The sequence below is a fragment of the Ascaphus truei genome, chromosome 5, assembly GCF_040206685.1.
Source record: "Ascaphus truei isolate aAscTru1 chromosome 5, aAscTru1.hap1, whole genome shotgun sequence".
In the NCBI taxonomy this organism is placed as follows: Eukaryota; Metazoa; Chordata; class Amphibia; order Anura; family Ascaphidae; genus Ascaphus; species Ascaphus truei.
In genome coordinates this window covers 13,628,927-13,655,240 of record NC_134487.1, presented here as the reverse complement: position 1 = coordinate 13,655,240, position 26,314 = coordinate 13,628,927, and the positions used below count along the sequence as shown (strand labels likewise).

The 26,314-nt window shown below is 43.4% G+C and overlaps 1 protein-coding gene across 1 annotated transcript in view; it reads right to left on the bottom strand.

The window, feature by feature from the left end:
- The window catches only part of EXOC4 (exocyst complex component 4), a 409,051-nt gene that overhangs the window by 34,835 nt on the left and 347,902 nt on the right, over positions 1–26,314 (bottom strand). Inside the window, exons 15-17 of the mRNA XM_075599349.1 lie at positions 22,311–22,452; positions 11,996–12,174; positions 10,713–10,872 (exon numbers count right to left, since the gene is read on the bottom strand). Of these exons, the coding sequence (XP_075455464.1) occupies positions 10,713–10,872; positions 11,996–12,174; positions 22,311–22,452 (481 nt within the window). The remainder of the gene's footprint in view (positions 1–10,712; positions 10,873–11,995; positions 12,175–22,310; positions 22,453–26,314) is intronic.

Genomic DNA, 26,314 nt, shown 5'->3' with positions numbered 1-26,314 from the left:
CTGTACTCTACTGTACTAATTGTACTGTACTCTACTGTACTAATTGTACTGTACTCTACTGTACTAATTGTACTCTACTGTACTAATTGTACTGTACTCTACTGTACTAATTGTTCTGTACTGTACTCTACTGTACTAATTGTACTCTACTCTACTGTACTAATTGTACTGTACTCTACTGTACTAATTGTACTGTACCAATTGTACTGTACTAATTGTACTGTACTCTACTGTACTAATTGTACTGTACTCTACTGTACTAATTGTACTGTACTCTACTGTACTAATTGTACTGTACTCTACTGTACTAATTGTACTGTACTCTACTGTACTAATTGTACTGTACTCTACTGTACTAATTGTACTGTACTAATTGTTCTGTACTGTACTCTACTGTACTAATTGTACTGTACTAATTGTTCTGTACTGTACTCTACTGTACTAATTGTACTCTACTGTACTAATTGTACTGTACTCTACTGTACTAATTGTACTGTACTCTACTGTACTAATTGTACTGTACTCTACTGTACTAATTGTACTGTACTCTACTGTACTAATTGTACTGTACTCTACTGTACTAATTGTACTGTACTCTACTGTACTAATTGTACTGTACCAATTGTACTGTACTCTACTGTACTAATTGTACTGTACTCTACTGTACTAATTGTACTCTACTGTACTAATTGTACTCTACTGTACTAATTGTACTGTACTCTACTGTACTAATTGTACTGTACTCTACTGTACTAATTGTACTGTATTGTACTAATTGTACTGTACTCTACTGCTTGTACTGTACTCTACTGTACTAATGGTACTGTACTCTACTGCTTGTACTGTACTCTACTGTACTAATTGTACTATACTCTACTGTACTAATTGTTCTGTACTGTACTCTAATGTACTAATTGTACTCTGCTGTACTAATTGTACTGTACTCTACTGTACTAATTGTTCTGTACTGTACTCTACTGTACTAATTGTACTGTACTCTACTAATTGTACTGTACTCTACTGTACTAATTGTACTGTACTCTACTGTACTAATTGTACTGTACCAATTGTACTGTACCAATTGTACTGTACTCTACTGTACTAATTGTACTCTACTGTACTAATTGTACTGTACTCTACTGTACTAATTGTTCTGTACTGTACTCTACTGTACTAATTGTACTCTACTGTACTAATTGTACTGTACTCTACTGTACTAATTGTACTGTACTCTACTGTACTAATTGTACTCTACCAATTGTACTGTACTAATTGTACTGTACTCTACTGTACTAATTGTACTGTACTCTACTGTACTAATTGTACTGTACTCTACTGTACTAATTGTACTGTACTCTACTGTACTAATTGTACTGTACTCTACTGTACTAATTGTACTCTACTGTACTAATTGTACTGTACTCTACTGTACTAATTGTTCTGTACTGTACTCTACTGTACTAATTGTACTCTACTGTACTAATTGTACTGTACTCTACTGTACTAATTGTACTGTACTCTACTGTACTAATTGTACTGTACCAATTGTACTGTACTAATTGTACTGTACTCTACTGTACTAATTGTACTGTACTCTACTGTACTAATTGTACTGTACTCTACTGTACTAATTGTACTGTACTCTACTGTACTAATTGTACTGTACTCTACTGTACTAATTGTACTGTACTCTACTGTACTAATTGTACTGTACTAATTGTTCTGTACTGTACTCTACTGTACTAATTGTACTGTACTAATTGTTCTGTACTGTACTCTACTGTACTAATTGTACTCTACTGTACTAATTGTACTGTACTCTACTGTACTAATTGTACTGTACTCTACTGTACTAATTGTACTGTACTCTACTGTACTAATTGTACTGTACTCTACTGTACTAATTGTACTGTACCAATTGTACTGTACTAATTGTACTGTACTCTACTGTACTAATTGTACTGTACTCTACTGTACTAATTGTACTGTACTCTACTGTACTAATTGTACTCTACTGTACTAATTGTACTGTACTGTACTAATTGTACAGCTTCACAGTTTTTACATTAATTAGGCAAAGTACTGCACACAAAAGCACTTAGATGTTACTGTTTTGGAGCCCAGGGGTGGACAGACATCTAATCAATTATATGTCACATTCTGTGTTTCTTGCTGTTATGCCCCAATACATAACTTGATGCTCCCTATAAGGCTATATTACAGTAAGCGTGTATGCTGTCCTTTCTGTTGAGTTAATCACTATTTTATTAATGTACCAAAACCGTCATTGTGGAATCTGTAGACTAGTAATAATGCTCCACAAACCCTAGATCGCGCTGATTTAACGGCTACCATTATAGCAATGGGAAGAAAGTAATAACAAACCATTCCTATTAAAAGGACCCAATAAAAATGCCACTTTGTCATGCCTCGTTTTCTTAACAGGAGTCCATCAGATCTCTGACCTTTCCAATTGTCTGGGGAGAGGACTGAAAGGTTTCAGCTCTAATGACTCTATGAAAAAGCCTGTTATTGCCAGGAGCGGCACGCCACATTTCCTAGGAGGAGTTTCAACTGGTCGTACCTGCTATTATTACCCTCTGCTGTTGGAGGGCCAGTAACTTCCCCCTACAGCAGTAAAGGGATTCATTACTGCATGTTCTGTTCAATACTTGGCATACCATAGGGCAGCGGTGCGCAAACTGGGGGGGGGGGCGCAAAACTTTTCTGGGGGGGTCGCGGCATTTGCAGAGGTCCCGCGGGCCGTACAGTGAGTCCCCGCTTATAATGCGGTTCAGACTTTAGGAATCTTTACGCCTGCCTCTGCTTTTCCATTTCCTCCCCTACCTGTTTATTTAGCCACATTGGTTTAGACGTGTTTCTTTTATATTTATTACCCACGGGTATACACTGATAAGTGTGCTTTTCTAACAATGTTTTAAGGTCTGCCCATTTATCTTCTAAATGTTTCCTTCAAAAATGACATCCCAAATTATTTCTTAGTTCAGGGGTTCTCAACTCCAGTCCTCAAGACCCCCCAACAGGTCAGGTTATCAGAATATCCCTGCATCAGCACCGCTTCCACTGATTGAATCACCTGTGCTGAAGCAGGGATATCCTGAAAACGTGAGCTGTTGAGAGGTTTTGAGTTTATTAAAATCTGCCTTTCTATAATGTTAAGTCTTTGTTGGATCAGTATAATATAGCTTTTGATCATTTATGATCACTGTTTCCCAAATGTTCCCGGACTTGAATATTTGTTATTACTTCTACACTGTTTGATACTACCTAATCCAGTATTGCCCCTCTCCTGGTTGGTTCCTCGATAATTTGGGTCATATAATGGTCTTTAAGCACCCCCAAAAACCTGTTTCCTTTTGTTGTAATGAACATAAATAGGGAGACAAAGAGTCCCACTAGAAGATCCTCATTGGCTGCACACAAAGCTAGGAATAAATAGCAAGGTTTAAATACCAGGTGTATGAATGATTCAGTTAGCCGTTAGGTACAGGTAAGCAATCGCTCCCAGCACTGTGAGAGGACAATTGCCACTAAAAGCCATGTGGCAAAAATAATAAATCATTTATTGTTTAATCAAAATAACACACAACATATAACTCATGCTCTAAACTAACTTAAAAACAATTAAAATGTGAATGTAACGGGTGACAACCAAACTCTGGATGATCAGGGATAAATACCAACTCGATCTATAGTTAAATCCCTAAGCAAGTGAGTGAATCGTGTTAAGTGAGACAAAATCAATATCAATAGTTAAATATCATAGTACAAGTACTTAACTTGTCTCTATTTTAGGTGGTACATTATGCATTGCAGGCTGTAATGTGCAGTTATACAGATCAAAACAGTATACTACGCAATTGGGGCAAAGTAAACAGCCAGACAAATCCAAACAGCCTGGTCTGTCTCTTTAACTCTGTGTGAGTAGTCCCACAGCGCCTGCTGTGTTGTGCCGTTGGACAGACCGTGAGGCCAAAATACTTCACAGTTAGTATCACACAACAGCAAGGCACATATAAATAGCTTCTAATCCGTAGTATCCCATATATTGCTAGTAATAAACAGCCCGCAACTTCCCCACTGCTAGGACCGATCTCACCCCGTTACTGCCTCCTCCACGACGTCAACGCGATGACGTCATGCCGACGTACGTTTCGTGCGCAAGGGGACCAGCGCTTTCTCAAGGTGGGAGGTGTTATGCAGAGCAGCGCTGTCCTCTTATATACCCTAATGCCGAGCGATTCTTAATATGTCTGTACCTCCCTCTTAAAGCAATAGACAGCTAAATGAACCTCATAGGTGCTACGATGAATCATTCATTCAAGAAATAGAGTGGGAGTATGAGGGTTGTGTCCTTATTCCTAGGAAGCTACCCGGTTTCAGCTAGATCCACCTATTTATTGATCTAAAGAGGTACTTGGATTAGTATTCAGATAATATGCATGTTTAACAGGTAAGTGATACAAGTGTACCAATTAGGTGTATCAAAGCAGAAAATTTGCATTCAGATTGCAAGCTATACTGGTACGGTTGTTAGTATACAATGAGGGTCCACATATACACTGCTTCAATATTGTACAACATACACAAACATACCAGTATATATAGTTTATTCTAAACCTATGATCATATGTAAATCCTGGTAGTGTAGGAGAGTTCTAACCTGTGCTGTCTGCCCAATAGGTCAAAACGAACATCTAGATTTATGCTATATACCATGAACCCCCTTGGTGTTGTTGTAAAACCATTGTGCATAGATATTGTACATTTTATTATGTATAGAGGAGAAGTGTATATATACCCCTCAAAAAGATAAATCCACTTAACAGATAACTGATACAGATGTATCAAGTGGATGTAACAGAGGGCAAAAGATGGGCTCTAGGATGGCTAGGGGTACTGGTAAAGATGTAAGCATACATTGTAGGTCCATACATACACTGCTTCAACATTTCTGTGTATGTTACACATCTACATATATATGTATCGTGTAAATCTTGATGGTGTAGGAATGTTATAACCAATACTGTCCGCCCAAAAGGTCAATACGAACATATAGTTTTATACTGTATACCAGAAACCCCCCTGAGTGTTATTATCGAGCCATTCTTCCCGGATAATGAACATCTTACTCTATATAAAGGAAGTGTATATATAGCCCTCATTTAAGCCCTTTGGACTCAATGTTTGTAATGTATAGATCCATTTGCATTCAGTCTGCAAAAGGATCTTATTCCAGTCTCCCTTGCGTTGACCCCAAGGAATGTGTTCGATGCCAATTAACATCAGTTTTTCACTGTTCCCATCATGTTCACTTATCACATGTCGTGCAAGTGGGGTGTCTTTCACATTCCTTATGGATCCAAGATGTTCAAGTATTCTGGTTTTAAATTGTCTGAAGGTCTTGCCTACATATAGTTTTCCGCAGGAACAGATAATCAGGTAGATAACCCCCTCTGTAGTGCAGTTTATGTATTCCTTCATTTTGAATATACGTGTTTTTGATGAATCTGTAAACTCTGTGGTTTTTGGTACATATCTGCAAGCTTTACACCTACCGCAGGCATATGAGCCTTTAGGTTTCTGATCTAACCATGTACCTCGTTGTTTAGTCTGGAAATGACTTCTCACTGGGATGTCCTTCAAGTTACGACTCCTCCTGCTAGTGAGTTTGGGACTTGTTGATAATGCCCCTTTCAGGTCATCATCATCTAGGAGGATATGCCAGTGTTTGTTTATAATACGATAGATTGAACCCCACTGGTCACTCAATGTACCAATAAACCGTATGGGTTTATAACCCCCTCCTGTATTTCCCGGGTTAACATTGGCTATAAGCTGCGTTCTTGGTGTACTCAGTGCCCTATTATAGGCTCGTGTCAAGCTACCTTTTGAGTGTCCACGTTCTAGGAATCAGTTTGTCAGTAGGTTAGCTTGTTCTTTGAACTCAGAAACAGTTGAGCAGTTACGCCGAACACGTAAACATTGGCCTATTGGGATGGCTTTTATAACATGTTTTGGATGCTGGCTCTCTGCTCTAAGTAAACTGTTTGTTGCGGAACTTTTTCTATAGATAGGGGTTTCTAATTTTCCTGATGTATCCTTGAGAATTGTAATGTCCAAGAAATCTATACTTAGTAGACTCCAGACAGTAGTTAATCTCAAATTGTGTTCGTTGGTATTTAACAATTTGACAAATTCATTTAGGAGATCCACACTCCCTGTCCAGAGCATGAAAATATCGTCTATGAACCTTACCCATAGATCAATAAATGTAGTATAAGCTTCCAGGGCCTCGCCGAAGACCACCGTTTCCTCCCACCAGCCTAGATATAAATTGGCATAGGTGGGGGCACAGGTGGTCCCCATAGCAGTGCCCTGGATTTGGTGATAGTACTTATTGTTAAACACAAAGTAATTCTTTGTGAGGGTAAGGTCCAGTAGTTGGAGAATGAAATCGTTGTGTTTTAATAAATCTTGCCCTCTAGATCGTAGAAAGTGGGCAACGGCTTTCATGCCGACCATATGTGGGATGCTCGTGTATAATCCCTCAACATCGAGACCAACCATGAACGTGCTTGGGCTGATGGTGATGCCCTCAAGTTTTAACAGCACGTCCTTGGTATCACGAAGATACGATGGTAGGGAGCTCACAAACGGTCGCAACAATTTGTCCACATAGATGCTGGCATTGGATGTCAAATTACCAATGCCAGACACTATGGGTGTCCCTGGGGGTGGGATCTTCCCCTTGTGTAGCTTCGGGAGATGGTAAAATGTAGCTACCCTCGGGTTCTTAATGTGTAGGAATTCAAACTCTTTGTTCGTGATGATTTTGTTTGATTTCCCTGGCTCGAGAATAGTGAGTAATTCTTTTTGGAAGATGGACGTAGGATCACAGTCAAGTATTCGATAGCAAGTTTTATCAGACAGCAGTCTCAGGCATTCCTTCAGATATACTATTTTATCCACAACCACCACGTTTCCACCCTTGTCTGATGGCTTAATCACTAGGGTGTCATCTTGGCTCAGTTCTCTAAGTGCATTGTGCTCTTTCATACTCAGATTGTATTTGCTAGTCCTGTTGTTCAGTTTTTCTAAATCATGTGTGACTAGTTCCGTAAACACTTTTACCTGTGCACTAACCTCATGTGGTGGTGTGAATGTTGATGTTGCCTTCAACTGTGTAAAAGGACCTTCCCCTAAAGGTCTATCACTATCTATTAAGAGTTCTTCAAGAACAGCTAAATTATCTAGATCCATTACATTCAAATGTTCATGATTTATTATTTTTGCCACGTGGCTTTTAGTGGCAATTATCCTCTCACAGTGCTGGGAGCGATTGCTTACCTGTACCTTACGGCTAACTGAATCATTCATACACCTGGTATTTAAACCTTGCTATTTATTCCTAGCTTTGTGTGCAGCCAATGAGGATCTTCTAGGAGGACTCTTTGTCTCCCTATTTATGTTCATGTCTGTTAGCACTATCCTCTTTGCACCAGCAGGAATAGAATATTTAAAAGATAAGATATATACATTTGTATCATGGTGAGCGGTATATGACAAGTTATGTATACATCATTTTGTTGTAATGCTAATCTCATTGCCCCAGTCTATGTCCGGATAATTAAATACACCCAAAATGCAAACATGACCTAGTTCTGCTGCCTTCTCATTTTGCAAAAGTATCTTGGCTTCCTCAACCTCACAGATATTTGGTGGTTTATAGCATATCCCTACAAATATTGTCTTTTAACTTTTACCTCCACTACTAATTTCAATCCACAAAGTTTCTACATTTTCATCATTCCCTTCATTAAACATCTTCCCTTAGAATAAGTTTTAAGTCTGGTTACACATATGCAGCTAAAATCATAGACAAGTTACCCAATGTATCACTGCAAATTAAAGTTCAATATATTTCCTGCTATAAGAAATGATACTTGTTTTTACATTATACACACTGTTAGCTCAGAGCTGTATTCTTGATGCAAAGACAAAAAGATGGTCCAGCACACAGAATCGCTTAATACCTTCATAACTCCATGCACAGGCATTCCCCAAACCACAAGGTACAAACTGCAGAGCAAGATGGATGCACATTAGCTGGATACATGTGAAGTTAGAAGGTTATTTATTTACGTCTTCTGGCTGCAACGGTGGGTAGCACCACTTGTCTCAGCATACTTCTGAGCACTACCGCTCACTCCTCACACCTGCAGCCCATCCCCCTGGCTCCTTTTATAAGCAGATCACCTCCACTTCCTGGTTCCCAGTTCAATGTGCCTTCTGCACAAAAAAGCAGCGCCCCTGAGACACCCGAGAGACATGCCAGCAGGATTAGCCATAGGTGTGAGCAGTAGGGCTCCAAAGAATGCTGCGTCGGTTGAGCTGTTGAATAGCAGAGGTTGTGGGTTCTGATACTGTTGGGCCTGACACCAGTGGGGTCCTCAAAATGTGCCGTGGAGGCTTGTTAATATTGGTCTTATGGAAATCTTTTAATCTTTTAGGAGGTGTGGCCCATTAAAATATACTTTGCATATCTCCCAGGTAGCTAGGGTGTTTGAGTACAGGTGTGTCTCTATATGTTATTTGGAGGGAGGTGTGAGGGGATTTATAGTAATTAGTGCTCTACTAAAATAGTTATATCTCTCTTGCTTGGCAGATTGCGTGAAGTTTGTGCAGATAAAAAAAATTTTCATCAAATCCGCCGTCGGATTTCCGTCCGCAGATCAGATTTTGGTAAAAAAAAAAAAAAAAATGGCAATAAATCTGCGGATCGGTTTGTTACTAATTTGACCATCTCTACTTATGACATAACACCGCTTAGTAAATATGACCCTTTATCTCCTTGTGCATTAGGCCATTTGATTGTCAGCTCTTCAGGGCAGGGGCAGACTGTGTACTCGGTGTACATCACTACAAACACTGCCAGCGCAATACAAGATAAAAGTAATATTATCCTTTGAAGATCATTCTCCTTTCTAGTTGTTGTTAACAACTCAGCAGAACATAAAACTGTCCATCAATATGAATACTACGAGAGCTAAAGCAGCAACACCCTCTACCTCATCCAGGGGGTCCCGCGGAGACGAACCCCACTCCTTGTCTAGGGACCACATGGTCTCTGAAATATTTATAGTTCCAACACAAAAATATAATAACAAATATAACCGCAGCATCACAAATAGTGTGCAAGGTCATCTCCCGATTATGTTACGGCTCTCTATCGGAACAAAGCTGACCTTGTCCACTAGATTGTGTCCACCTGACAGGTATTCCTGTCCAGTGATGAATACTACAAATATCTTGGGAACCGGGAGGAATTGTGAATCAGGTAATACCAAAATAAACACAAATGCAAAGTGAGCAGCACTGATTGCTGCTTTATTAACATTGCCTGGAACTGAAAGAAGTACAATACATCCCTTGTAATGGTGGCATGTGTTATACTCGCTCACTGGACCTCCGCCTGGCTCTACTGACCACTACTTTCTTCTGGAAGACGTGACTCCATTGCAGATGAAGCAGAACATCAACCCGGTTTAAGAAATGTAGGGATAAATTACATAAGGTAAAGCGTACCAAAAACCAAAGAAGAAGAATAGTTATTGCTTTATAGTCAATACCAATTGGTGAGTATTGTACACCGCGAGCACTCATCAACTAAGGAAGACTGAAGTCCTGGGGACATTTTAGAAGATTTGACAGAGAAAGCACAATGTTTCGGGGTTTGTTACATTGAGAGGACCAGACTAGTAAGCCATATAGTAATAGAACTATACAACTGATATGCATTGTTGGAAGAGACACGTTGACCATATATGAACGTCATTTCATGACAAAGTCCCATGGTTTTAGTTAGATAAACACAGCCATCTCAATGCTTCCAGACTACTCTTTTTTTCCTTTTGCCGGCAACGCAATTACGACAATACAGGTCCCATGGGAAACACTGTGGTCAGTGATATAAAGAGATAGGTGAAAACACAGGAAACGTTGAGTTTTTGAGAGTCAACAAGAAATAGATCAGCGCAACAAACTATCAATTGTTATTACTTCATTGTCAGTTTTTAAGGGGTACAAACCTTGGTCCTTGAAGTTATCACGTGTCTACTCTATGGTTTTTATGTTCTAGCTATAGAAATATATTTTAAATATTATACAATCACTACTGAAAGGGGACACAAAGCTCAGGATCTGATAATCCTTGACCTGATTGTATCATTACCAGAGGATCACAGTAATGGAGGCAATCAACTCATCAAGACAACCCATCTGGCACCCAAGATCGGCTTTTCAGTGAGCAGTCAGTGAATATGCACATACACCGTATTCATTCCCAAAGCTAGCTGTTGTAACCTTAAGTTATTTGCCAGTCCCACATAAGCAATGACTCAAGGTACACTGGTAAAGTAGATTTACAAATCAACTCTTCCACTGCCCCATTGGCCAGAGTGAAGTCCCTTTTGGTGGGGAATAGGATTTGCCATCCGATACCTTGACCATCATAGTACAACTTCACAGCTATAGTCAGTTATAGTCAGAGTCGGTTATAGTCAGAGAACCCATGCAAGTAAAATAAACTCCTCTGGTAACCTAGATCTGATATCTCCATGCAGCGTATGGTATAAACGTTAGGATAGGTACAGTAAGGTCATGAAGTGTCACACAGCTCGTTACGTCACCTTGCAAAGTCCAGATCTGCCTCTCGGGACATGGTGATGTTGGTGAGGTTCTGCTGAAGGACGAAGATATTTCTGCACATCTTCTTGATGCCGGACTCGCTAATCCGCTTGAAGTACTGGGCACCATTAATCAGGATGCAGGAAATCAGATGCCCCAGACCTGGTGGAGAGTGGAATTCTGTGTCACGAGCCACGAGCACTAATAATGAGTAATCTAAGCTGCTCATTAATACAGCTCTGGTTCAAGTAAACACAATCAGGATTTGGAAAATGCATTGCAGGTACCTATATTTATGATCAGCTGACTGTTGACTATTTAGAAACGTTTGAAGCATAGTTCCTCATTAAAATGACCTATTGTTATATTTTTCTTTGGCCCATTCTATGCGCTATACTTGTAGTAATGCAGTAAAAGTGCTATTTATTGGAGGCACTAAGCAGGATTATAGTTTGGGGCACGTTACCAGTTGAGCCCATAATACACATTACACGACCCCCAAAACATCAACTAGGTGCTTCACTAAAAAAATGGTGTTTCCGAAAATCATCAATTGTTCCAGGCTGGTTAAAAATCATGTATCCTGTCTCAAAATGGAAGACCTAGAGCAGGGGTGGGGAACGTCAGGCCCAAGGGCCGTAGGTATAAGGCCCTCGAAATCATTTGGTCTGGCCCTGCTAAGGCAACTGCTATAACCGGGGTTGCGCTAATTTAAAAAAAAAATGGCCGCCGCGCGCCCGATCGGTGGGAGGGAGGAGGTGGTGTGAGGCGCTGGCAACCCTACACAATCCCCAGCAGCCACCGTACTCACCCCGCAGCATTCCCCGCACTTCCCCCATGCTTCTCCAGCACTTACCCCAGCATCCGCCCTACACGATCCCCCCAGCAGCAGCAGCAACTACCAGAGGTAGGGGGGCGGGGTTCTGTGTGCCTGCATGCCTGCTGTGTGCCTGCCTGTCTGTGTCTGTATGGCCCGCGAACGATGTTATAAATATCCAAATGGCCCTTGGCAGAAAAAAGGTTCCCCACCCCTAACCTAGAGTATCACACTACCACAAAACAGGCAATGATCGGCGACCCACATGGGTGAGATTGTAAGGTTGTGAAACACAGACTAGTATAACTGTAATGAAATACTTTCCATCCAATGGCTCACAATGAATAGGGGGTCACAGGGCATGGTGGGAATCAAAAGCTTAGTTTGCCTATACCTCTGCACCCCCCACCCCCTTCCCCCTTATCTATGAGACCACTATCCTAATGGTATTAGATGGAGCATTCTGACCTTCGAAGATGTACTGGAACTTGTGCTGCTGGAGACTGGCTCCCATGGTCTCTTCGATACCACTGATGTCCTTGTTAAGACGCACAACCAGTGGGTCATAGTCCATGCTCTCCACGTTGGCTACGATGGCATAGTTTCCCTGCTTGGCCAATGGGATGAGATAGTGGAAGCAGTGAACTCTACAAGACAAGGACACAAAAAGCATATATTATATTGAGATAGTTTAGTTATCGTACTGTACCTTATATCTGGATTTACATCTACGAACGTATCTTACTAGACCGCTGGGTGCAAAACCCATTCACCCTCCGGAAAGATTCCCAAGCCATAACTGCTAGCCATTGCAGTTATGGTTTCCAATTGCTTCCATTAAGGTTCCTGTTTAAGAGAGACCATTAATTAAACTCCCGATTTAATAATAGTATTAAAAAAAATATTTTCACTATTTTTAAATAATAGTGTATTAAGAAACACTGTCATTAAGTCATCACATTTTATGAGTCCCGCTTATCCACTCCAACACAGCAGGCAACTTCAGCCCATAGCAAGCAGCGTTGTAATGAAATAACTGGCTGATTTGAGCAAAGTACAGGTTTAGGTTCAGATAATGTTCTGCGGCTCAGGGCAGAGTCTATTTCCAGCAGCTTCTGAAGAACCTAACGCTACAGGTCCCATCTCCCACACACCCCAACCATGTCACTGCGACAGCTTTTAATTCCCCTGCACAGAGTGTCTGAAAGATCACCTGAGACACAGAGCCGGTGATTCATGCTTTCACAGCACACTCCTCTCCCTCTGTTACTTCCTAGCAGAGAGAAAGCCAGCTTCTCTTCTGAAAGCCTGACCCCCTGGGTCTCCCACGAAATGCCAAATGCCTCTCAGCCCGGCACGTTACATGATGGCTTCGCAGACGCTTTCCCAGATGAACTTTTCAGAGACCTCCCTATTATAGGGAACTTGTAATAGAAATGTTATGGGCAAACTAATGAAGATTGCAATATACAGGAGCTTAACATGCTCCGACTGTAACCTTTTCCAAAATGTGTTCTATTTGGCCTGCCACTTACTAATGCTAATAGGAAGCGAGGCTGCAGCCATTCCTATAAAGGTGTTTGCAGCGAGCAGGCTTTGATTATGATTGCAAAATGTGTGTTTTTGCCTATGTGAAGTACAAGCCGTTCCGAGGCAGCACCGCCTCTGCATCTGTATATATCCAATATTCCCAAACCAAGACGGGTGGCCTTTCATATTCATTTAATCAAAGTTATATAGGTCACCCCCTGTCCGCACGCGCATATATATATATATATATATATATATATATATATATATATATATATATATATATATATATACACATATATATATATATATATATATATATATATATAGTTTGGATGAAATATAGAAATCCGTATACTGTATCTTACCACTGCACTGCGTATACATTTTGGAAATGTAATGTTAATGGTTTCTCCTGCACCTTACAATTCACTCTTCTAAATCCATCCAGTTTATATTACATTGGTACAGAAATATAGAAATAAACAGGGCTAATAACATTTTTTCTTCTATATCGCTAACAATGAACTCAGTGCTGTACACAGATGTTTTACCAGGAAATAATACATTGAGAGTCACCGACTGAGCTACCTGTGCTGAAGCAGGGATATCCTGAAAACCTGACCTGTTGGGGGATCATGAGGACTGGAGTTGGGAATCCCTGATGTAGGGAAACAGATGCTTAAGTCTAATGACATATAGTGCTGCCAGGTGTGCATTGTGTATTGAACCGGACTGTCCTGTATTTGGAGACACTGTCCAGTAACAAATGAGAGGTAATACCGGACATGTATGTGTATACCGGTATTACCTCTCTGGGCGTGTATGTGTATACCGGTATTACCTCTCTGGACGTGTATGTGTATACCGGTATTACCTCTCTGGGCGTGTATGTGTATACCGGTATTACCTCTCTGGGCGTGTATGTGTATACCGGTATTACTTCTCTGGGCGTGTATGTGTATACCGGTATTACTGTACCTCTCTGGGCGTGTATGTGTATACCGGTATTACCTCTCTGGGCGTGTATGTGTATACCGGTATTACCTCTCTGGGCGTGTATGTGTATACCGGTATTACCTCTCTGGGCGTGTATGTGTATACCGGTATTACCTCTCTGGGCGTGTATGTGTATACCGGTATTACCTCTCTGGGCGTGTATGTGTATACCGGTATTACCTCTCTGGGCGTGTATGTGTATACATGTATTACCTCTCTGGGCGTGTATGCGTATACCGGTATTACCTCTCTGGGCGTATATGTGTATACCTGTATTACGTCCCTGGGCGTGTATGTGTATACCGGTATTACCTCTCTGGGCGTGTATGTGTATACCGGTATTACCTCTCTGGGCGTGTATGTGTATACCGGTATTACTTCTCTGGGCGTGTATGTGTATACCGGTATTACTGTACCTCTCTGGGCGTGTATGTGTATACCGGTATTACCTCTCTGGGCGTGTATGTGTATACCGGTATTACCTCTCTGGGCGTGTATGTGTATACCGGTATTACCTCTCTGGGCGTGTATGTGTATACCGGTATTACCTCTCTGGGCGTGTATGTGTATACCGGTATTACCTCTCTGGGCGTGTATGTGTATACCGGTATTACCTCTCTGGGCGTGTATGTGTATACATGTATTACCTCTCTGGGCGTGTATGCGTATACCGGTATTACCTCTCTGGGCGTATATGTGTATACCTGTATTACGTCCCTGGGCGTGTATGTGTATACCGGTATTACCTCTCTGGGCGTGTATGTGTATGCCGGTATTACCTCTCTGGGCGTGTATGTGTATACCGGTATTACCTCTCTGGGCGTGTACGTGTATACCGGTATTACCTCTCTGGGCGTTTACGTGTATACCGGTATTACCTCTCTGGGCGTGTATGTGTATACCGGTATTACCTCTCTGGACGTGTATGTGTATACCGGTATTACCTCTCTGGGCGTGTATGTGTATACCGGTATTATCTCTCTGGGCGTGTATGTGTATACCGGTATTACCTCTCTGGGTGTGTATGTGTATACCGGTATTACCTCTCTGGGCGTGTATGTGTATACCGGTATTACTTCTCTGGGCGTGTATGTGTATACCGGTATTACCTCTCTGGGCGTGTATGTGTATACCGGTATTACCTCTCTGGTAGTGTAAGTGTATACCGGTATTACCTCTCTGGGCGTGTATGTGTATACCGGTATTACCTCTCTGGGCGTGTATGTGTATACCGGTATTACCTCTCTGGGCGTGTAAGTGTATACCGGTATTACCTCTCTGGGCATGTATGTGTATACCGGTATTAGCCCTCTGGGCGTGTATGTGTATACCGGTATTACCTCTCTGGACGTGTATGTGTATACCGGTATTACCTCTCTGGGCGTGTATGTGTATACCGGTATTACCTCTCTGGGCGTGTATGTATATACCGGTATTACCTCTCTGGGCGTGTATGTGTATACCGGTATTACCTCTCTGGGCGTGTATGTGTATACCGGTATTACTTCTCTGGGCGTGTATGTGTATACCGGTATTACCTCACTGGGCGTGTATATATATATCGGTATTACCTCTTTGGACATGTATGTGTATACCGGTATTACCTCTCTGGGCGTGTATGTGTATACCGGTATTACCTCTCTGGGCGTGTATGTGTATACCGGTATTACCTCTCTGGGCGTGTATGTGTATACCGGTATTACCTCTCTGGGCGTGTATGTGTATACCGGTATTATCTCACTGGGCGTGTATGTATATATCGGTATTACCTCTTTGGACATGTATGTGAATACCGGTATTACCTCTCTGGGCATGTATGTGTATACCGATATTACTGTACCTCTCTGGGCGTGTATGTGTATACCGGTATTACCTCTCTGTGTGTGTATGTGTATACCGGTATTACCTCTCTGGGCGTGTATGTGTATACCGGTATTACCTCTTTGGGCGTGTATGTGTATACCGGTATTACCTCTCTGGGCATGTATGTGTATACCGATATTACTGTACCTCTCTGGGCGTGTATGTGTATACCGGTATTACCTCTCTAGGCGTGTATGTGTATACCGGTATTACCTCTCTGTGTGTGTATGTGTATACCGGTATTACCTCTCTGGGCGTGTATGTGTATGTCGGTATTACCTCACTGGGCGTGTATGTGTATACCGGTATTACCTCTCTGGGCGTGTATGTGTATACCGGTATTACCTCTCTGGGCGTGTATGTGTATGTCGGTATTACCTCACTGGGCGTGTATGTGTATACCGGTATTACCTCTCTGGGCGTGTATGTGTATACTGGTATTACCTCTCTGGGCATGTATGTGTATACCGGTATTACCTCACTGGGCGTGTATGTGTATACCGGTATTACCTGTCTGGGCGTGTATGTGTATACCAGTATTACCTCTCTGGGCGTGTATGTGTATACCGGTATTACCTCTCTGGGCGTGTATGTGTATACATGTATTACCTCTCTGGGCGTGTATGCGTATACCGGTATTACCTCTCTGGGCGTATATGTGTATACCTGTATTACGTCCCTGGGCGTGTATGTGTATACCGGTATTACCTCTCTGGGCGTGTATGTGTATGCCGGTATTACCTCTCTGGGCGTGTATGTGTATACCGGTATTACCTCTCTGGGCGTGTACGTGTATACCGGTATTACCTCTCTGGGCGTTTACGTGTATACCGGTATTACCTCTCTGGGCGTGTACGTGTATACCGGTATTACCTCTCTGGACGTGTATGTGTATACCGGTATTACCTCTCTGGGCGTGTATGTGTATACCGGTATTACCTCTCTGGGCGTGTATGTGTATACCGGTATTAACTCTCTGGGCGTGTATGAGTATACCGGTATTACCTCTCTGGGCGTGTATGTGTATACCGGTATTACCTCTCTGGGCGTGTATGTGTATACCGGTATTACCTCTCTGGGCGTGTATGTGTATACCGGTATTACCTCTCTGGGCGTGTATGTGTATACATGTATTACCTCTCTGGGCGTGTATGCGTATACCGGTATTACCTCTCTGGGCGTGTATGTGTATACCTGTATTACGTCCCTGGGCGTGTATGTGTATACCTGTATTACATCTCTGGGCGTGTATGTGTATTCCTGTATTACCTCTCTGGGCGTGTATGTGTATACTCGTATTGCCTCTCTGGACATGTACAGTATGTGTATACCAGTATTACCTCTCTGGACGTGTATACCGATATTGCCTCTCTGGACATAGTGACCTGACTGGCTTGGGGGGCCGTGGGATTTCCCCGAGCAGGGAGAGAGCTGGGCTATTGCTAGGGGGCTAGGCAGCTTTCTGCATCCTGATTGGCTGCTGCTGGGTAATGTAGCCAATCAGGAGAAGGTGTCAGGAGCCTGGGGCCAAAGAGAGGAGGAAACAGCATGAAGCAGACGTGTGTGTGTCTCGAGCGCGTTACACCTTTCACCATTGTGTTCAGTATTTTTGGAGAAGCTGTTAAAGAATATTTTAGGAAAATATAGACACAGACACTGGAGTAATTCTCCAGCTGGTTTACTAATTAGCAGATGTGAGTATACTTCTGGTATAGCTCGCCACCTGGTAACCCTAATGACATACAATACTGCAAAGTACACAGAAATCACATTATAGGGAAAATCCCTTAGAAACCTCACGCAATAAGTTGATACAGAGTTGTGGAGCATGTTACAATATACAGAAGACCATGTTAAAGCTGCAGTTCAAGCTGCCGTTTAAAAAAAAAATATATATTTTTTTATTTATTTTTTCCCCATTCAATATGTGCATCAATACAATCTGCACACTGACAAGTGATTAGCTAAGCTGCACATCGATCCGTTCGATCACTCGCTTGGGGCTATTTAATTCAGTTCTTGCACAGCATTATGGGAAATGTAGTTCTGGAATATGATTAACTGGGCAGTTACTAGATACAATTGGTTCACTGCTAGAGAGAGGGCGGGGCTCAAGAGCCAGGGCCTATCAGAAGGGGAATTGGATGTCACTTTGGAAATGCTTCCTACGTTAGAAACAGTAAAAATGTCTTTAAAACATTCTTTTTAATTAAATTTTTTAAATGCTACAAGTATTTTCTCATAGTACAGAACTGATTTATTAAAAAACACACATAGGATATTGCTTGGTCTGCAGCTTTAATACTATGATAGAAGTCTAAAGAGTCTTCAGTGCAGAGATGAATAAACCAAAAAAAACCCCACACATTACTGGGGGAATTGTCAGTAAGCACAGCTGTGAATTCCCACCGTCTACCTCAATGTCTTCTAAGCCTTCCCAAACAATACCAGAGAAAAGCTTATTCTATTTGTCACCGTGGGCGAGGTGACAGCAGGCGGGGCGCAGCATGAAATAACGGTGTGCAGACGCTTTGCAGAGTTTTGCTAATCTCCGTTGTTCTGACTCAAAGAACAAGGAAATTGGACATGTATACACCTACGAAACTCTGCAGCAATGCACCAATGAGGGGGAGATCTAAATGACCTGCGTGAAGAAATGAAAGAGGCTCTCTCACACGGGGATAAAAAACCCCACCCGTTTTAATGTCATTGGCTCCCGTAGAATGATTCATTCATCTTTAGTGTTAAAATGTCACGGGTTTCCTGTTCTATTAATTATCATTCCCCCCTTTTATCTATGTAAACTAATTATGCCATATAACAAAAGAGAAAAAGCCTCAGTGTTGCATCCAATATGATAAGTTATATAGTTAAATACTTATCTGTTTTTCTTCATAAGTGAGGGTCATTTAGTTCTTTGGCCTAAGCATTTTAAGCTGCAAACCACACCAAGGTGTCCCCTCTTCTGCAAGCCACACCAATTTGTCCCCTCTTCTGAAAACACACCAAGGTGTCCCCTCTTCTGAAAACCACACCAAAATGTCCCCTCTTCTGCAAACCACACCAATTTGTCCCCTCTTCTGCAAGCCACACCAAGGTGTCCCATTGTCTGCAAGCCACACCATGGTGTCCCCTCTTCTGCAAGCCACACCAAGGTGTCCCCTCTTCTGCAAGCCACACCAAGGTGTCCCCTCTTCTGCAAGCCACACCAAGGTGTCCCCTCTTCTGCAAGCCACACCAAGGTGTCCCCTCTTCTGCAAGCCACACCAAGGTGTCCCCTCTTCTGCAAGCCACACCAAGGTGTCCCCTCTTCTGCAAGCCACACCAAGGTGTCCCCTCTTCTGCAAGCCACACCAAGGTGTCCCCTCTTCTGCAAGCCACACCAAGGTGTCCCCTCTTCTGCACACCACGCCAAGGTGTCCCCTCTTCTGCAAACCACACCAAGGTGTCCCCTCTTCTGCAAGCCACACCAAGGTGTCACCTCTTCTGCAAGCCACACCAAGGTGTCCCCTCTTCTGCAAGCCACACCAATTTGTCCCCTCTTCTGAAAACACACCAAGGTGTCCCCTCTTCTGAAAACCACACCAAAATGTCCCCTCTTCTGCAAACCACACCAATTTGTCCCCTCTTCTGCAAGCCACACCAAGGTGTCCCATTGTCTGCAAGCCACACCATGGTGTCCCCTCTTCTGAAAACCACACCAAGGTGTCCCCTCTTCTGCAAGCCACACCAAGGTGTCCCCTCTTCTGCAAGCCACACCAAGGTGTCCCCTCTTCTGCAAGCCACACCAAGGTGTCCCCTCTTCTGCAAGCCACACCAAGGTGTCCCCTCTTCTGCAAGCCACACCAAGGTGTCCCCTCTTCTGCAAGCCACACCAAGGTGTCCCCTCTTCTGCAAGCCACACCAAGGTGTCCCCTCTTCTGCAAGCCACACCAAGGTGTCCCCTCTTCTGCACACCACGCCAAGGTGTCCCCTCTTCTGCAAACCACACCAAGGTGTCCCCTCTTCTGCAAGCCACACCAAGGTGTCCCCTCTTCTGCAAGCCACACCAAGGTGTCCCCTCTTCTGCAAGCCACACCAAGGTGTCCCCTCTTCTGCAAGCCACACCAAGGTGTCCCCTCTTCTGCAAGTCACACACAGCCCCTGTAAGATCAGAACCCAAACCCACCACACCACATACTGTATATCTGTGCGGAATAAGAACTACAATGTAAAATATGGCAAATCTATATGGTGGGTTTGGGTTCTAAGCTTATAGGGACTGTGTGTTAGTAAATTTCAACTGGTAAACAATTTGGGGGCTCATGCCCCTCTCCTCCCTGAATTTAAGCGCACCCATCCCACCTTTAATGGCAGGTCTTGTTACGCACCTGTGAATGACCTGTTTATTAAGACAGTTTTCCCCTATTAGAGAGGTTAGGAGAGCTTTTCCAGGTAGTGATAGGACTCGCAGAAGAGGGGATGTCTTGGCGTGGGTTTGCAAACTAAAAATGCTTTGGCCAAAGAATTCAACTGAATGATCCTCACTTATGACAAGAAAAACAGACAAGTATTTAACTCTATAACTTGTCCTATTGGATGGATGTATGCCTTTATTTATATAGCGGCATTAATGTACATAGCGCGTCACAGTAGTAATATACGCGACAATCATATAAATAACAAATAATACAAATAACACATAATGGGAATAAGAGCTTCAGACATAAAAGTAACATTTAGGAAAAGGAGTCCCTGCTCTGAAGAGCTTACAATCTAATTGGTAGGAGGAACATACAGATACAGTAGGAGGGTGTACTGGTAAGTGCGTCTCCAAGGGGCCAAGCTTCATGTATCAGGTGTGAAGTATTAGCCGCGGAGCTACTCATATGCTTCGTTTAGCAGGTGTGTCTTAGGCTAAGTCCCCGGTCACGGCGCTCTAATGCGTGCCCGCGCTTTAGGCTGCGCGTTCCGGCGATTCCCCGGTCTGCAGCTCACTGCAGGAGCAGAGACCGGGGGGGGCGTGCCGGAGTAGTGACGGGGGAGCGGCCATGACGTCACCCGGCAGGTTCGCCCTCATTGGCTGAACCGCCGGGGGGCGTGCCTAGCCGCTCGACGCGAGTTCCTGCTCTCAATTCTATTGAGAGCAGGAGTAGCTCTCGCGCGAGCGCTGCGGCCCCCCCTCGCAGCGGGCCCGGCGCCGTTGCGGGGTGGGCTCTGGTGAGCGCAGCGTCCGCAGCATGCAGCGGGGGCAAGGCCTTAAGGTGGATAGAGAGGGTGCTAGTCAGATATTGAGGAGAAGGGCATTCCAGAGGTGAGGGGCAGTCAGTGAGAAAGGTTTAAGGTGGGAGAGGGCTTTAGATACAAAATGGATAGAGAGAAGACATCCTTGAGCAGAACGCAAGAGTCGGGATGGTGCATAGCGAGAAATTAGGGCTGAGATGTAAGGAGGAGCAGAAGAGTGTAAAGTTTTAAAAGTGAGGAGGAGAATTGAGTGTGTGATACGGGATTTGATAGGAAGCCAGGAGAGGGATTTCAACTGGGGAGACACTGAGACAGATTTAGGAAAGGGTAGAGTGATTCTGGCAGCAGCGTTTAGGATAGATTGTAGGGGAGACAGGTGAGAGGCAGGAAGTTCGAACAGCAGGAGGTTACAGTAATTGACACGGGAGAGAATGAGTCAGAGATTTAGCAGTCCAGCAACAGAGGAAAGGGTTATCTTTGTGATATTGCGGGGGGAAAAGCAACAGGTTTTAGATACGTTTTTAATGTGAGAGGCGAGAGTAGTCGAGTGTGACCCCTAGGCAGCGTGCTTGGGCTACTGGGTGCATGACAGAACTGGGACTTTTTGTCTTTTGTTATATACTTGAGGTCACACTCAGTAGCACTCTTATTGACACAGATATATAAGGGGTGGTGGGTTTGAGGTTACAAGGGCTCAGTGAGTGTGTCTGTAAATTTCTATTTGTAACTAATTATGCTACCACCAGCCAAACAAAAAAACAAAAAAAAAATTAAACGGTATAAAAAATGTACCTGTACATAAAACAGACTGTAACCAGTCTAATGACAGAGGGGAGGTAAAAATCATTAAAAAAAAAGTTAAATGCTAATGATCTAACTACTGCTATTAGTTCACTTTAGCCCAAGGAGGGGCTGGCTGCCTCTTTCCGGGTACTGTATGCCATGGGATTCCACCGCTGTAATAATTGGGAGGGAAATAATATTATATTGCCAAATGCAGCAATGATTCACACTGCAAAGTCTCCACTTGCAGAGTGGAAAATATAAACACAATATCTATTTCAAGGCTTACACGTGGCCCTCCTGTGATACACGTGGCCCTCCTGTGATACACGTGGCCCTCCTGTGATACCCACTGAACGTTTGATATGAAGGAAATGAAACCAACCTGACTTCCAAGTGTAGGACCAAGAGGCAGCGGTCAGACATGTCCTGGAAGGATTTGGCCAGCTCACTCAGAGTCTGCATGATCAGCTCAGATACCGCAGGGATGTCCACACTCAGGTGGCTGTCTGACCCGGGGGACATGGCTGCAACAGGAGGGGAAGAAACAGAACAGTTTTTACATATTAATTACACAGCCGTGAGCAAAGCAGACTCGGGATTCTTGCCCGGCGCACTCCGATCTCAGGAGCTTACAATAAAATGATTTCTTCTTTACATACAGCGCGTGTCAAATGATCTGCTGTTTCCAGACAATATTGCGTTTATATTCTTGCACTTTAATGACAAGACCCCACTGAGTCACTGAGTGAAACAGACCGCACTCCAGATTTTGTTAAATATAATATAGTCTACAGCCTGATGTCAGAAGTAGGGAAATGATAACACTGTTCAAACTTACTAAGATCCCAGGCAGTGTGGGGTTTACTGGAGGCAAATCATGTCAAACAAACCACAGACTGGCTGTCTAAAGTTACAAGCCACCTGTGCTGAAGCAGGGATATCCTTAAAACCTGTTCTGTTGTTGGCTCTTGGAGTTGGCCGCCTCTGTGTTAGGTGAATAAATAGCACTGCAGTTACGTTTTGACCATCTTTACCACTATGCGAGTTGCCTTCATCAGTGTGTCCCCACAGAAACAGACACTTTTGTGTCTATCCCAAATAGGTTTCCAAATGGGCCAGATTAGGAAAATAATCATGTGTAGGAGGACTGGAAGAGTATTAAGCTCATTTCAGATACGTATTACAGGACTTCAAAACCAAAAGGTTTAATACGGTATTTGCACCATATATTTTGATTCTCCTCACTGAAAAGAGAGTTTCAATGAAAAAAAAACCAAACAAACTGCATTTAACTGCTTGAGAAACTGTCTTGAAGTTATCAGGAGCAAACCACTCAAATCCTTAGGGACAAATTAGCGCAATATTGTAAACAAATGATCTTACTCTTAATAATGTACCAACATTCACTACAACAATAACCTATTCTTACTTTAAAAGGGGCAATTCATGCCGTTTAATATTTTTAACACAAGTGTGAAGCAGCGGGGCTAAACCCCATTAATTTCAGTTCTGGGGACCCTCTGCTTCCAGAGATACTTACCTCCAAAGCAGGTGCCTGCTGCCGCCCCAGCTGGCCTTTAAAGTTTAAAGCTCCTGCGTCACATGGGCTGATAGGAAACCCAACCTGATGATGTCACAGCTTCCTATTGGCCTGCAGGTCGCGGCAGCTTTGGAACACAGCCATTCCGTAAACCCTGGTAGCAGAGCAGCTACCGGCAACCCCCTACGGAGTTAAGTATCTCCGGAAGCAAGGGGTCCTCCACTAAGCTGAAATGAATGGGGATCAGCTCTGGAGACCCCCATGCTTCAATCCAATGTAAAAAAAAGATCTGCTGAAACCTAACCCCGAAATCAATACAACTGCATACCAGTGAGAGACATTCTTTCACCGATCCGTCAAACCTGAGCTTCCAAACCAGTGATGAGACATTGTTAGGACCTTGCAATGCTTTACTGCACCGTGGATATGGAATAGCAACGAGACAGGAGTACGGGGAATGTTTACGCTTGCCTCGCGTTCCAGCGGCCTTTTCAATTATTAACAAATATATCAATCGGGTATTGCTGCTCTAATTAAAAAAATGTGCCGCCCACAAGTCCCTCGTTTCAAGACTGTAATCATGAACTGTTTACGTTTGGCACAAAAAGAGCAGTGAAAAAGCATTGCAGCGTATTGCTGAGAGCCCAAAGACCCACATGAGATATGTGGGTTCTGGACTGACACATAATAGTATGAGATAATTGTTACCTAGTGGGACTCCATTGAAGTGTATGAGGCTCTTCATGCAGGCACTTAATGGACTGTCCAGCAGTTATTAAGACACTTTCTGCTGAAGCGCAGGTGGGCAGTGATGCTGAGAATGGGATACTGCCATTGCATATTTAGCAGGTAATATATTGGTACAGATTTATTTATAAAATATTTTACCAGGAAGTAATACATTGAGAGTTACCTCTCGTTTTCAAGTATGTCCTGGACACAGAGTAAAACAAATAATACATGGTTACAAGTACAGTTACATAAATGAACAGGGTATACATTATATACAAGACATTGCGTGCACAGTTAAAGAAAATATATAAAGAAAATATATATTATGAGCGTATGAAACCGTTACAGACCAGGTTAAAATGTGAGACAGCCTTAGATTTGAAAGAACTTAAGCTGGTGGTGGATATGAGAGTCTCTGGTAGGTTGTTCCAGTTTTGGGGTGCACGGAAGGAGAAGGAGGAACGTCCGGATACTTTGTTGAGCCTTTACGAATGCCGCTTTGACGTGTTCCACGTATCAATTGAAATATCCAGTCCTTGTTACCGCCTGGCCCTCAAATACGACAGGTCAGGAGTGTAACCTCTTAAAAGCAAGGGCACACGCTGGCAGAGAGTATACAACCACGTGTGGGGAGGGGTCACCAGCAATGATGGCAGAGGGAACCTGTAAGAGACCTGTGCAGAGGTATACTCAGGGAGACTGATTTGGGGGAAATGAAACATGGCTTTATTTAGCCTGTCACTTTAAACAGCAGTTTAAGGCCAAACATAATACCAGGAAACAAACACCTATCCCTGTGTAAGGGCAAACTTACGTCCCCAGTCACTATCTGCAAGGCTGGGGGGGAAAGCCCCTTACCCTCTATCACCCCAAAGTCTCAAGAGATACCTGTATGCAGGGGCTCTTTGTGGCAGTCTCTGAGTCTAAGTGGGTGTCTGCTGAGGGCCAGCCTCTGGCAGGTTCCTGGTCCTCTGTGTCAAGCAAAAGAGGTCCGGTGTCTTGTTATCAGCACAGCTTTGTGCTTATGGCCCCGCTCACACAGAGTGTGCACGCGCGTTCGTCACAGACTCCTGGCGGCCAATGGTAGTGTTCAGCATTGAAACTACCATTGGCTGCAAAGTACGGCGTCGACGCTGCTGCAGTCGCTGGAGTCTTTTCAAACTGTGATCTCCGGCTGCAGCAGCGCAACGTCAGTTTCAGCAGCCAATCAATGCATTGGCTGCTGAAAGTGACCAGAGACTCGGCAGCTCCCTGCTCCAGACAGACACACACAGACAGACAGACAAACACGCTGTTTAATGTTTATGTTCAGTCCTACAATGCCCGTGATAGATCAGATGCATTGTAAGGAACCCCAACCCTCTCTAATAGCGCATCTGAGATCAGATGCATTGTAAGGAACCCCAACCCTCTCTAATAGCGCGTCTGAGATCAGATGCATTGTAAGGAACCCCCAACCCTCTCTAATAGTGTCTGAGATCAGATGCATTGTAAGGAACCCCAACCCTCTCTAATAGAGCGTCTGAGATCAGATGCATTGTAAGGAACCCCAACCCTCTCTAATAGAGCGTCTGAGATCAGATGCATTGTAAGGAACCCCAACCCTCTCTAATAGTGCGTCTGAGATCAGATGCATTGTAAGTATCCCCAACCCTCTCTAATAGAGCGTCTGAGATCAGATGCATTGTAAGGAACCCCTACCCTCTCTAATACCGCGTCTGAGATCAGATGCATTGTAAGGAACCCCCACCCTCTCTAATAGCGTGCCTGAGATCAGATGCATTGTAAGGAACCCCAACCCTCTCTAATAGCGTGTCTGAGATCAGATGCATTGTAAGGAACCCCAACCCTCTCTACTAGCGCGTCTGAGATCAGATGCATTGTAAGGAACCCCAACCCTCTCTAATAGCGTGTCTGAGATCAGATGCATTGTAAGGAACCCCAACCCTCTCTAATAGCGCGTCTGAGATCAGATGCATTGTAAGGAACCCCAACCCTCTCTACTAGCGCGTCTGTAATCAGATGCATTGTAAATTCTTCTGTATTTGTAAAAGCTGTGTAATGCGGCAGGCATACGCTTATAGGGGTCCATGTAAAAATGGGCATGAAGTAAA